We start from the raw sequence: 15,358 nt of genomic DNA on the forward strand, positions 1-15,358 counted from the left end.
CAACGGACACAGCAGCACAAGCACAAGGACTGCTGGCCAGTGACCAGTACAAAACTATTTTTGGAAATGTAGAAACCTGTGGTTGAAAAATGTATGTGTACTAGGGGGCAATGTTGGGATTGACGAGGCAGACTGGTGTAATATGGCAGGACACATATACACTGATTGTATTACTGGTTGTTTTTTGCAAGAGAAGCAATGGTCTGGAACATGTCTGCAGTGTGATGAGAGAATGACACCCACCAAGCCAATGCACTGCTGAAACAAGAACAAGAATGAGAAGAAAGAGAGTGGATTTATGGCTCGTGGTAAAGAATCTCCGCAGACAAACCATGTCCCAGTAAACTCTGGTTTGGATTCCCAGATTGGGTATCATCGGGTGTCCAAGGGACTGAAGAGGGGAAAAAAACTTTTCCAATATCAAACTGAACTCTGCATTAAACATGGCCCTCACTTGCAGATAGGCTGGGCTCAAGCTTTGCATAAAGCCCATTGTGGTGGTGGAAAATTGACCAGTATCAATTACCTGTCCTGCAAGATTGGCTAAAACATATCTTTCTGCACCACCCTGTACAGTGTACAAAGTTACTATTTTCAGTGTTGCTTCTGTGGTGGAGTTCACTTGAATTTTAACCTTACACTGTAAATTAGCTCTACGTACAGATCTAGTGTTGTTTTTGCAGGAAAATGCCAGAGTTGGTCTACATGCGCAAGAATAATATTCAAGACACTGGCATCACAGAACCCGTTGCTGTCACGTGACTAATTGTTCAAATTAAACAGTGCAGCTGTGGTGTGTGCCCTGGTTTAATGCTTTGTTTTACTGATCTTACCCGAGTGGTTTTTCATGTCACTGATGAAGCTAGCAAGCCGTGACTATAAGAGCTTAAAAAGTAGGATTACGTTGTAAAAGTACCTAATGGTGCACAACAGACCCACGACAAGATAAAGAGCATAATGATAATAGGGGAAAAGAAGCTTTGCGCATTACCATTAACATAAAATACACCATTGCTTAACATGAATCGTCCATCAGCAACTTACTTTACCTTGAAATCTTGCACTTGTATAATACGGTCATTTAAGGATATACATGATTAATGCTGGTTACATGTCAAATTTTTACGTCATGTGAGTATTTGGGATTGACCCCGTCCTTTTCTGGAACGTTTTTCTTGGCCCCAAAACTGATGCCACATTTGCATGTGTACCATTACTTCACGAGTTAAAAACCCTGCATTTAAACTCCCTCCATGATACTCATCACAGCAGGCTACTGCCTAACAAAGCAAAGGGGCCTGTGTTAAACGGCTAAACTACAAGTCAGGGGTTCCCAAACTTTTTCTGCCCAAGGACCCTATTGCCAACCAGATTCCAGCTGATTTGTAATACGTTGTACTACGTGATCTCTGAACAGTTAATTCAAACTATCTGAAGACTCATGCAATTGTTAGTTTGAAAAGTGAAATAGTAATAAAAAGTGCTACATTCAATTTTAGGACTATGAGCAGATGATTATTTGAGCTCTATTTCACATTTACAGCATTTAAATAGTGTTAAATCTTTACCTCAGTCCCAAGTAGAGGTGAAGTGACGTGGGAAGCACCTGACTTGCATCTTCCCCATTATTTGGCTCCCTGCCTTTATACAACAGGGAAGCGACCAGACAACTGTAATGGTACTTTGCATTATGACTTTGGATTACGGATGCTGGTTTGGTTACTGTGTTGTCGTGTTTGTATTATTAGTTCTTTGCGTAGTGAGGGATCGGTTTACATGTGTTTAGCTTAGGCTCAATAAAGAGATAGGATTTTGTTTGTTTTAAGCACTTGCACACTATTATAATAAATCACCATTTTGCACTGTAACCTGCCTTGTGTTTCATTAAACCCTGCCTGAGAGCCCCGGTAGTCCTGGCCCCACACCTGAGGAGAAACCTAATTCAAAGTAGGCTATATCAAAGACCTACCTGATCTTCAGTCGATCGTTCTCTGCATACAATCTGAGGGATTGCTCTCGTTCTTGAAACAGATAGACCTGCATGTCACTCAGAGCCTTTTGCAGCTGTGTGATCTCACCCTCCCGCTGACGCATCTCCCACTGTAGCTTGTGCTGGACAATGAAAAGAGTAGTGATAATTTTACAGCTGTAGCATTATTCAGCGTTCAAGTAGTATTGATCTCATGGATATTCAATATCCATCTTGTCAAAAAAGTAAACTGACATTAGACGTATACAAAAGTGGTTCACCAGTGATAAATCAGTACTTGGGTCTGTAACGAAAAAGGATTTTAAAAACTGTAAAAGATATATATACATGTAATTAGTTTAAAATACAAATCAAAGCCCTCTCTACCTTCATTAGAATGTTATGTATATATTTCAAAAAATTATTGAAAATCATTTATACTTGTCATGTCATACCGGGTAACTGATAGATTTGCAAATGATTTGACTTTAGTTTTTTGCCAGCATAGAGTGGGTTATAAGTATTCATAGTTTGATCTCAACAAAACATTCAGCCCAGGAAAAAAAAAATCACAATTCATCTCACAAATTTGGGCCTTTCTATTGACACTGGCACATTTTTTGAAGTTAGTCACCCAAAATAGAACGCTGAATAGTGAAAAATGCTGGGAAATGTCTCCAAATGCTATCTAGTAAAAATTATATGATTGTTGTATCCTTAACTCAAGGACACTGACTTATGTATTTTTACAAGAATAACACTATGCAACACAATTTGTGTTCCTGGGTAGTAAGTGTTATTCCCTAATGGTTTGTGCCTCAACAGTATAGAAAATTGCTATTATTCCCCACAAAGTTTGCATTTGTGACCAGGACACTGATATTTGGAAATGCACCAATTTTCCACCAGAGTCAAAACCAGCTCCACTTAGTTTTTGGCCTCGTGATTGCCCAGGAAGCCCCAAACCACTACGACAAAGCTGTTCCAAGCCGCTTTCTTCTTACTAGTGAGCTTCTTGGGGAATTCACTGCAGTCCAGGATCTTCTTTATCTGTGGTCCGACGAAGACACCGGCTTCCACAAACTCTTGATGCCATCTCAGAAAAATGCAGATATGTATCCATTTAGGCAGCTGGAAGTAAACTGAACTGGTGGGCTTAAAGCCCCTGTATTTCTACAACTATTTGCATTACTGAAAGTTCTAGAAGTTACTCCAAGTTTACTCAGCACTGAATCTACCTGGAATGTTCTGGATGATAGGTAAATTTCAAAATATCACTGTCCTGGTCACAAATTTAAAGTACAAATGCCTGCTAAAATCTGAAACCTACTGATACAACATGGAAGCCTTAAAAGTTGCATGCAACTTCTAGTTATTAGTAGGCTTCCATGCACAAAGTGCTAGAAGCCTCGTTTTGTAATGATTTTTATAATTAGGCTTCCATGCACAAAGTGCTGGAAGGCTATTGTTCTTGTAAGTATTATTTATTTTTAGGCTTCCATGCACGAAGTTATAAATTCTAAATGCCCCTAAAACGCTCATACTTACATTAAAATTCACAAAACTCACAAGTGTTGTAGACACCACTTATACCTACAAATGCAGTGAAAACCGCACTTGCTGGTGTCATGGTGCTGCCACCATTTTGCGATAGAATGCGAAATTGTGAAATGCTACAGAAATCTTCTCCAAAACCAAATGACACATGCATATGCCACTTCATACAAATGCATACCTTATCCCCCACTATTACGCTTGTTCATCAGAAGTTCCCCGGGCGCATGCTTTGTCCGCCATATAGAATTACCTGACTCAAGCTTTGGTGCCTTCTAATCCATGCCACTTACACCCACTGTGACACAAACTGGCATGCATGACACTAGTACCGAGTCCTACCAAGGGTGTTAAAGGCTAGTTGCCCCAGTGAAAAACATGGGTGCTGTGGGCCAATTAAAAAAATGCGTGCACCACTTCAGACACATTACACATTTCCTGCACACTGGAATACAGTGAACACATGAAATGGTGCACATATATTTAGGACTGTGCCTTGAACTTAAAACCAGAGTATTAAGTCTGTGAGGTACACAGTTAAGCCACAATGATGGATTTAACATGTGCCCGCGTCTGAATATGAAAACGGCTAATGCTCTGCATCTATAAAGCCCAGTGCCCTGAAACTGTGCATGTATTACATAGATACTGCAATCTATCAAATCTGCATGCAAATACATGGCAGCCACAAGCAAATGACTGTGCACATGTATATACATGCATGATATTTGACCCCCCCCAAAAAATGAATATCTACAGAACCCTCAAGCCTACAAACAGTCAAAATTGATAAAGCCAAGTTGATAGGACACAAAACAAGGCTGCTGTACACCAATGAAAATGACAGCTTCACATGTCAGCCACGTCATGACATTCCTTACGTAGACTACGCAGATCTACCTCCATCACCTGGCCAAACCTATGAATTGCATTCTGCATCTTGAATGACACAATAATGAAATCTACACTTATATGCTGTAATTAAATGAAAAATACAATGGTACCTCACATAATTGAAGCATGCAAACAAGAAATATAGTCCCCTGACATTGAAATACACACTTTAAATGACAAAAGATTGAAAAACTCTGAAGGTGTGCTGTGGTATCTGGCACCAAGACGTTAGCAGCAGATCCTTTAAGTCCTGTAAGTTGCAAGGTGGGGCCTCCATGGATCGGACTTGTTTGTCCAGCACATCTCACAGATGCTCGATTGGATTGAGATCTGGGGAATTTTGAGGCCAAGTCAACACCTTGAACTCGTGATTCATCAGACCAGACCACCTTCTTCCATTGCTCCGTGGTCCAGTTCACATGCCCATTCTAGGCACTTTTGGCAGTGGACAGGGGTCAGCATGGGCACCCTGACTGGTCTGCGGCTATGCAGCCCCATACGCAACACACTGAGATGCACTGTGTGTTCGGACACCTTTCTATCAGAGCCAGCATTAACTTCTTTTTCAGCAATTTGAGCTACAGTAGCTCATCTGTTGGATCGGACCACATGGGCCAGCCTTCGCTCTCCACGTGCATCACTGCAGACCAGGAACACCCCACAAGAGCTGCAGGTTTGGAGATGCTCTGACCCAGTCATCTAGCCATCACAATTTGGCCCTTGTCAAAGTCGCTCAGATCCTTACGCTTGCCCATTTTTCCTGCTTCTAACACATCAACTTTGAGGACAAAATGTTCACTTGCTGCCTAATATATCCCACCCACTGACAGGTGCCATGATAACGAGATTATCAGTGTTATTCACTTCACCGGTCAGTGGTCATAATGTTATGACTGATCGGTGTATAGGTATGTGTTTGGGAACAATGAACATTTTTGTTGTATTCTGTAAACTACTGACATTTCTCCCAAATTCCAAATAAAAATATGAATGGAATGGAATGGCTGCCATATATGTAGACATGCCGATTTATAAAAAATTGCAGTGGTCTAAATTTTTTCCAGAGCTGTATTTGTATTATTATATATAAAACATACATGTATATACACACACACACAAATATATATTTACATATTCTTTTAAATATGTATTTCAAGTTGGTAACCTTAAGCCTTTTGAATACTTAAATGAAATAACTGCAATGGAGTCATTTGCACATCGTTCTTTGAAAATGTAAATCGTTATTTTATTTTATTCTGTTTGTGTCATTTGATATTACTTTAATTTTGTTTGACTGAACAATAAAAATTGAATTTGACGTGTCTTCCTACGGTTCAACCAGCCCACCAGGAACAACCAGGTGTTAGACTTCTTAGAAGCAGTGTATGCGAAATCGGTATCATGCCATGAGTACCTGTTCTTCAACGGTGGACTTGTATTTTTCAAGCAGCTGTAATAATTCCTCATGCTCTCCATCGAATTCTGCCACCTTGCAGCGATAAAACTCAAGTAATTCTCTGGACGGATGAAGGTACTCCAGCCGCTTGTTCATGGAAGGCAGTGGAGAAGAAACATCCTGGCCAGGGCTGTAACCACTGGGAAAAGGTTGAGACATCCCAGCGAGCTGTATTTATAAAGATAAAAAAAGAAACACAAGGCCGATATTTTTACTGAGATTAAGACTTTAAATTTGAGTTCATTTGCATCCTTTAAGATGACTAAGGTGGGGGGTATTACATTACTTTTGCAACCTTTTAAATGGCAAATGCTAAAAAAGACTAAAGACATAACCGTTTGTATTTTAGGCGTGGCATGTTTACATGGGATTAACCTACATTCATATAGCACAGCAAACATGACAACACTGCATACAATTGCAATGTTTAACAAAAATAACACCCACACTAAACCAAACAAAATAAGGCAGCAATAATTTACAGATTGGTAAAATAGTTTCTCATGGTTCACTGATTTTAAAACAACTTTTAAAGCTTGGTCCATTTTATGGCAGGAAAAGATAGTTGATGGTCTGGCCTTGTTGATCCTTGCTATGCTACATTCTAGATAGACTAGGCTATATTATTCAATGAAAGTATTCAGCATCTATGCGGTGCAATCCAATGTTGAATTATAGTTCTCAGCAGAAGTGAAGCCAACCAGTCTTTTTTTTACTCTAAACTGGTATGGAGAAACATCATTCAGAAGAAGCAATAATGAAGGCCAAATTTCAATCCAGTTAATTCACAAAATGTAAGGACCACACGTTTCCAAGAACTAAAATGATTTTGCAATCCCATAGCATGTGCATAAATATACCTGAAGTTATTATTGCAGTTATACAATATTATACAGTTGCAGACTACAGTTAGTATTTGTGTGTGGTTAATAAAAAGAAAAAAAACTTACATGAATGACCTTAAAAACAAAAATTATCCAAGGATCCTATCCAGTCTATTTTTAAATGTTCCCAAATTGTCAGCTTCTACCACATTGCTGGGGAGTTTGATCCAGACTGTGACAACTCTGTGTGTGAAGAAGTGTCTCCTGTTTTCCATCTAGAATGCCTTGAAGCCCAATTTCCATTCGTGTCCCCGGGTCCATGTCCCCCTGCTGATCTGGAAAAGCCCCTCTGGTTTGAGGTGTTCAATGCCTTTCATGATTTTGAAGACTTGGATCAAGTTTCCACGTAGTCTCCTCTGGTCCAGTATGAAAAGGTTCAGAGTTCCCTCAGTCTCTCGGAGTAGGACATTCCCTTTTGACAATGTACCCTAGCATTGTTTGCCTTTTTCACTTCTTCCCCACATTGTCTGGATGAGGAAAGTGATGAGTCCACTGCTCACGTAATGGTCTACAAACACGTATGCATGAGATTCTCTTGTATTGCACTTTTATAATGCTCTTATGTTTTGTAATGCCCCGTTTCCACAGGCGGACGCGTCCAGACGCATAAACGGGCGTCTCCACTGGCTTAAGTGTCTGGACATTATGTCGGAAGATATAATCTCGTGTGCGATCACGAAGCAATTACAGTTTTAAAAGCAGCATGGAGTGCAATCCACATACAGAAACAATGCAATGTTTTACTGCTTACAGTTAATATCCGAGTGTATTAAAAACTTGGATATCACAGGACCCCGGTGAAATCCCCGGCGACCACTAGTTAAAAATAAATAAAATAAGCACAATAATTGGAGCTGTAGCAGCCGATTTTATTAATATTTTTGTAACTGGACGGTGTTTCAGGCTGTCATTTTGTGAATTGTTTGCAGGTCTGTTGTATAACAGCTCCGCAGAGAATCAGTATGAAGGCGAACACGATTGATGTCAACCTGTGCCCATTTACAAATTAAATTAATGAATAAATACATACAGCAGATCTGGGTTTCCCTCCAAAACATTAAGGACTGATTTAATAAATGCGTTCATAAGTCCACAAACGCCATGACTGAAACATGCACACTTTAGTTAAATTATAACCTGCTATACTGTGGCTGCTGTTACTGCATGATTAATCACGAAATGTATTTTGTTTCAACTGTAACTTGCTAAGTAAATTAAAAATAATATGGCAAAAAGTGTCGTTTGCAGTTACAAATTTGTATTAAGAGTAATACGTTAAGGGAGTCAAGTTGTGCCATTTAAAATACATATCTATTAGGGCTGTGCTCACAAAATCGATTTGGCAATATATCATGACGTACTCCTTGCTGATGCACGCCTCCATGAAGATGCTACTGTATCAATACGGCAGCAAATGCTGTGAAAAATGTCTTGCATAATTTCTTCCTTAAACATGTATATTACTCTACACGATTATCATAACTTGCTATGAAATCAATCGTACATGACTGATTCATCAATATGCTTAATGTCTGTGTCAATAAAATAACTACTGAACAGATTTAATATAACATTTGAAACGTGTCTGCAGTAGCCATTTTTTCCATCAGGCGGCACCAAAAATTTCACTCCTTTAAGGGAAAGTCCCACTAATAGAAGTATGATTTATTCCCTTTACCTCATGTTTAGAAAATGTACATCAGCGCATAGCCGACAAATACGTATTTGATCCCCTGCTGATCAGTCTATAATTTTAATGGTAGGTGTATTTTAACAGTGAGAGACAGAATAACAACAAAAAAATCCAGAAAAACGCATTTCAAAAAAGTTATAAATTGATTTGCATGTTAATGAGGGAAATAAGTATTTGATCCCCTATCAATCAGCAAGATTTCTGGCTCCCAGGTGTCTTTTATACAAGTAATGAGCTGAGATTAGGAGCACTCTCTTAAAGGGAGTGCTCCTAATCTCAGCTCGTTACCTGTATAAAAGACACCTGTCCACAGAAGCAATCAATCAATCACATTCCAAACTCTCCACCATGGCCAAGACCAAAGAGCTGTCCAAGGATGTCAGGGACAAGATTGTAGACCTACACAAGGCTGGAATGGGCTACAAGACCATCACCAAGCAGCTTGGCGAGAAGGTGACAACAGTTGGTGCGATTATTTGCAAATGGAAGAAACACAAAATAACTGTCAGTCTCTCTCGGTCTGGGGCTCCATGCAAGATCTCACCTCGTGGAGTTTCAATGATCATGAGAACGGTGAGGAATCAGCCCAGAACTACACGGGAGGATCTTGTTAATGATCTCAAGGCAGCTGGGACCATAGTCACCAAGAAAACAATTGGTAACACACTACGCCGTGAAGGACTGAAATCCTGCAGCTCCCACAAGGTCCCCCTGCTCAAGAAAGCACATGTGCAGGCCTGTCTGAAGTTTGCCAGTGAACATCTGAATGATTCAGAGGAGAACTGGGTGACAGTGTTGTGGTCACATGAGACCAAAATCGAGCTCTTTGGCATCAACTCAACTCGCCGTGTTTGGAGGAGGAGGAATGACCCCAAGAACACCATCCCCAACCATCAAACATGGAGGTGGAAACATTATGCTTTGGGGTGTTTTTCTGCTAAGGGGACAGGACAACTGCACCGCATCAAAGGGACGATGGACGGGGCGTGTACCGTCAAATCTTGGGTGAGAACCTCCTTCCCTCAGCCAGGGCATTGAAAATGGGTCCTGGATGGGTATTCCAGCATGACAATGACCAAAAACACACAGCCAAGGCAACAAAGGAGTGGCTCAAAAAGAAAAAAAGAAAAATTATAGACTGATCATTTCTTTGTCATTGGGCAAACGTACAAAATCAGCAGGGGATCAAATACTTTTTTCCCCTCACTGTACATGCCCTCTTTGTGTGGCAGTCTTACTAACCAATAGAGTGAGCACACCTCTGTCCTGCCCAATCAGCACTGCCCAGCCAACTGCGTACACACCCCCATTAAAAACAAACGGCAAAGCACGGTGCAGTGGGATTACAGCGTCCACAGAGTCGGAGCGATCATTAGGCGAATCAATAGCAAACACAAACAGCACTTCGGTAATAGGGGATTATTTTGGCTTCAAAGTGATGGACACTGAACAGAAAAGTCATTTGAAAGAGCTGTGCGGAATGGTTGCCACAACCCGTGTGATACAGCTCCTGCGGCAGCACTGGAAACAGCACCGCAGCGGCTGCTTGAGGTGCACGTTGCTCAACAGTCGACTGAATTCCTGCAGTAACACTCAGTCTAGCAGCGAGCAACAGCAAAGTACAATTTCAGAGTTGTTTGAGGCTGTTACACCATCTGAAAAGACCTCAAGAAGGCACCAGGAGACAACTAACGCCATAACCCACTGCCTCGCTAAAGACAATGTTTTACAGGGAAACCCAGATCTGCTGTATTTTTTCATTCATTCATTTAACTTGTAAATGGGCTCACGTTAACTGAATCGTGTTCGCCTTCACACTGACTGTCTGTGCGGATAGTCCTGCACACCATTCACAAAACACAGCCTGAAACACCAGACAGCTGTTCATACAATATTAATACAATCGACTGCTACGATGCGATTATCTTTCAGTTTATTTTTAACTAGTCACGGCACTGTACCGGCCCTCTGCTAATATACCTGGATATTAACTGTAAGCAGTCATTGTTTCTGTACGTGGGTTTCACTCCATGCCGCTAATAAAACTGTAATTTTTTCGTGATCGCACTCAGCACTTGAGATTATATCTTCCGACACAATGTATCTGATCTCTTTCCTGTCTGTCTGCAAGTCCAGCACACACCTCTCTTCTGAAAGTGAATCATGTCCTCAGTGGAGACGGACGCTTACAGACACGTTCAGCAGCAGATATTTAACCTCCACAAAACACGGACGCGTCCGGACGCTTAGCAAGTGGAAACGGGGCAATAGTGCCTTTTAATGCAGTGACCAAAGAGGGGTTTAAAAACTTCAATCCCACCGCTGGACAGGAGATGTACAATTCCCTGTCGCACATATTAGCCAAATTGCAATCCCGCAGATCTATGCATTGAATGCAGGAATAAATTTGACAGGAATTGAAACACGTGCAATATTACCCCACAACAGCAGACTTGTGGTCAAGCAACTGTGTCCGAGTCTCACTGTGCACTTTATCAATGAAGACCCGCTGTCTGTAAACGGCAACTTCCCTGTAGACCGTAGGAGGTTTGGGGGGTTTCAGCAAGTGATTGTAAGACTTCGGTTGGAGTCAAGATTTGTTCTGAACTTTATTTTGTAATGCCACTTACTGGCAGCCTTTACTGTGTGAAGAAAATGTTAACAAGTAATTGTACTTGAATGTGTGCTGTGCAATATTTTAAATGCTGGTTATCTGTCCTGACAGTTTTAGTTGATTGTGAATATTTTGCTTTTTGTCAAAATAAGCTAGACCTACCTTATTTCAAAGTCAGAAGAGCTTGTTTACAGAAAGGTAAGGTCATTGTATTTGTTCTTACTGGAAATTGTTTGCACTAGAGAAAAGTGAGTGTTTAATTACTGGATATTTTAAAAAAAGTAATACATGTTGGAATCAGTAAATATCTTTTCAGTTCTTTTTCTTGAATTAGAATGCATTCTGTAGGCAGCACTGACTGCACTTTAGCAGCAAGAAGCTAACAATCTATTGGATAGAAAGGCACACTTCATCTGCTAGACTACAAGGTAGTGTAGGGGTCTACAGCTATACTCTAATTTGGAGTGTGTGCTGCACACTATTGAGAATATAGAGCTGAAGCTTGACTCAAATTGCAATCACAATATCGGTCAGAAAAATCACAATTGGATATTTTCCCCAAATTGCACAGCCCTATTTGGTATCATATTGCCAATCTTCCTAATTTTGAGCCTGGATTGGCTCTTCTCAGTTTTTTAAAATCAATCTTGTTAATAACGGCAAGTGAGCAGAACTTCAGTGCTATTTTTGTGTATTTTGGTGTTACAATATGTACCAGCGTACAAAGTCCCTTTGAATAACCTGTGCTGCTGAGATCTGCTGAGCCACCTATTTTAGTATCTGCAAATTTGACAAGTTTGATAACTATCCCAGAGCCCACCACCGATTCCCTTTTGAGATTTGAAACGTTGCGTTGTGGATACGATATGAAAAATATGCAGCGAGTCTGTCCCAGAGCAAAAGCATGACTGCCCTCTTTGTGTGGCAGTCTTACTAACCAATTGAGTGAGCGCACCTCCATTCTCCCCAAATCAGCACTGCCCTAGCCAACTGCGTGAACGCCCAGCATTAAAAAACAGATGGGAAAGCACGGTGGAGTGGGATTATGGCGTCTGCAAAGTCAGATCGATCATTAGGCGAATTAATACCAAAGAAAAACAGCACTTCGGTAATATGGGATTATTTCAGCTTCGAAGTGACAGACACCGAACAAAAAAAAGGTAATTTGTAAGAGCTGTCGTGGAATTGTTGCCACAACACGTGGGAATACAACAAACCTCCACCAGCACTTGAAAAAGCACCGCAGGCGGCTATTTGAGGAGTGCGTTGCTAAAAATCGAAAGGGACGCACGCACCCGGGGACACAAATGGAAATTGGGCTTCAAGGCATTCAAAACGGAAAACAGGAGACACTTCTTTACACAGAGTAGTCACAATCTGGAACAAACTCCCCAGCAATGTGGTAGAAGCGTTTGTAAACTTTCTAATGTTCTTATGTTCTAATACGAGGTCGATACTATGAGTTGTATTGGAGCGAACACATTTTTCATTCCATCCATCAGATTTGAGGGAGAAAAGCCATCATCCCAGAGCCACAACCTGCCACATCCTCAGCTCGACACTTGTGTGTGTTGCCTGAGATCTGGGCAAAATACACAAACAAATGTGGAATTGGAAGGGGGATTGACAAGATATTCTAGCTGTGCACAAATTATACACATCTGCTCTGTGGTATTTGCCCTAGGTGGTCAGTAATTTTTCAGTGCCGTGGTAAAATGGTTTACGTGTTTTTAGCATATGTTCTAATGTTGCACTGTTTAGCACTGTTCTAATGCTGTTGTATGTGTTTTTGTGTGTTCTCTGTTTTAAGCCTATGTATGTTATGTACTTTTGAAGCACTGCAAAATGAAATTGATTGAACTTGAATCCATGATTGTGCCAATATTATCTCATTTATGGTCTACATTAAATTTTATAATGTTTTTAACCATACCTCAGTCTTAATACACTTATTATCATTACCAAAATCATCAACCTCATTTCTGAAACCTATGCATCATTACCGCAACATGTGTTCATTTAATGTTAAATGCATGTGCAGAATCTATACGTTATATTCTTTCAGGTTTGCCACGTCATTTTGAAAATATGTCAAGTTTCAATGAAATATCAAAAAAATTAGGTTGTTGATTGCGGAAGGTGCTGCAGTAATGAGAGAAATCAGTCAAAATCAAATAAAAATATAAATTTAAATATATATATATATTATTTCAGAGTTTCAAGTAACTGTGCATGACTGTTAATAATCAATTTGAAAAAAATGTGAAAATGTATTAGCTTTCCTAATAGTCTTGATGTTTTCAGACCGTTGCGGTAATGAGATTTTTAAGGACTTGTTTTGGAAAAAATGTAACACCTTTTTGAACATAATCAGTAAATGTTTTTAAATTAACACTCACAAACACTTCAGACCTTGTTATTAAAGCCTAAAAAGGAAATTAGTTGATATATGAAAATTTTCAAGTTTGAAATCTTTGAAACCAAGATTGTGAGATTCACCCAAGTACACATTTGAAGTCCTACAAAACCTTGTGATGGAACTGGATGGCAACCACCTCTCAACAAAGGCTCAAGTGCTAAAAAACAAACTGTTTGAAGGAACAATCTAGACAAGACTTTGCACTACGAGAGAGGTGTCTGAACAGTTTGAAATGGAGAAAGTGACAGAGATGGCAAGAAGAGATGCATCGAGAGTGTTGAGTGACATACGGAGATCGTGCGAGAGCACGGAGCAAGGGTCAAGAGTCACAGGCACCAAATTTACATGCGTGAATTTTAAGTTGTTAATTAAGTGATATATTAGCATGATATGTTGATTTAAATGTAGCACTGTTTTGAAAATATCCATTCTAGCTAAATGTGGTGCACTCCTGGAATCTTTCTATTTGTATTTTATATTGTCAATTTAACAAAACTCTGTACACTGAAGGATTTTTATTTATTTTTTTTACTGCTGAAGTGGCAGGAAGGAAAAAAACTTTATTATTGATTTCATTTTGAAGTATTTCCTACATTGCAATGAAGATAACTTCAAATTAGGGTAAGCAGAAGAACAAGACTATTAGTTATTAAATATGTCATTTTACAGTTTTCTTGTAATAGAAAATGTATTCAGATTTTAATACTGATTTCAATCAATCATTTTCATTCTGCCCACTATTTGAAAGCTTCTCAATGTTGGCTTTGTGCAAGGTCCTGTAAGTTTCCATTAGATTTTTTGGTTAATTGGGCTTTTTTTTTATATCCAGTGTTAGACAAAAACGTATATATTTTTTATATACAAGGTTAAATAATTGCTATCTAATCAATTTGTGTATTCTTAAATTTAATTCAAAAGAATACCATTAAACATTTTAATTTGGAAACTGTGACATAAAAAAAAGCTATAGATGATGACAAATGCTCTCTCAGATCAGTTCTAGGAGTTAATTGAAACTGTTAATCATATGTGTACCATTTTTAGAGTCAAACAAGTTCAAGGTTTAAGGTTTTAAATATTTGTGACAGTCCAGATGATGGTTGAGTGAGGTAACAGTGAATTAGGCCACATTTTCTGTTTATTTACTCTTTTATGAACACTGTAATACATTGTGAAGAAGAAGGTTGATTGATAAGGTGATTATTTAAAATTTACATTATTTTAAACTCAGGCAGCTGACCAAGTGCTATACTGTGTTTCATTGGTAATAAAGTAACTTTTTCACAGAACCAAAGCATGATTTGAATTTACTTATACACAGTGTGAAAACTGTTGACTCAATCAGGTTTAGTAAGTCAGCTTAAAATGACTACTATTATAACAATGAAAACCAGTTAAGTAAAACAAAATCCAGTGCTTGCCACACTTATTTAAGTCAGTTAAGTTGGAACTACACAGTACAGTTTAGTTAGTCTTACTAAATAAAGTTTAGTAATGGAGGCCCAACAGTTAAGTCACATTTACCTAAGTGGGTTTAGTCGGTATAATTAAATATCTTTATGTTGGCTTTAATAAACACCGTTAAGTAAAGCAAAAGAAAAACAGCATTTTGTTGAATTTGTGTCAGTTTAGTTAACTGGACACTGGCCTATTAATTAAATCCAAGTTGACCAGATAATGTTGGAATTGCCTAATACAGTCATGTTGTTTGCACATAAGTCAGTTATTGCCATCTTAATAATGTTATTAAAATTATATCTAACACAACTCAAGTTTAGTGGAAATTGTTGACATAACTGGATTAAGTAAATCCAACAAATTATTTTTTGAGTGCACATTAAGCGCTATTCACCTTGGTTACAATAGGGCTTAACA

The 15,358-nt window shown here is 39.2% G+C and overlaps 1 protein-coding gene across 13 annotated transcripts in view; it reads right to left on the reverse strand.

The window, feature by feature from the left end:
• Nucleotides 1–15,358, reverse strand: part of ccdc77 (coiled-coil domain containing 77) — a 140,246-nt gene that overhangs the window by 62,456 nt on the left and 62,432 nt on the right. For all 13 annotated transcript variants that reach the window (XM_066719443.1, XM_066719455.1, XM_066719450.1 and 10 more), the window contains 2 exons: nucleotides 5,832–6,041; nucleotides 1,970–2,112 (listed from right to left, as the gene is read on the reverse strand). In XM_066719443.1, the coding sequence (XP_066575540.1) occupies nucleotides 1,970–2,112; nucleotides 5,832–6,041 (353 nt within the window). The remainder of the gene's footprint in view (nucleotides 1–1,969; nucleotides 2,113–5,831; nucleotides 6,042–15,358) is intronic.

The sequence above is a fragment of the Amia ocellicauda genome, chromosome 12, assembly GCF_036373705.1.
Source record: "Amia ocellicauda isolate fAmiCal2 chromosome 12, fAmiCal2.hap1, whole genome shotgun sequence".
NCBI classification, from domain to species: Eukaryota; Metazoa; Chordata; class Actinopteri; order Amiiformes; family Amiidae; genus Amia; species Amia ocellicauda.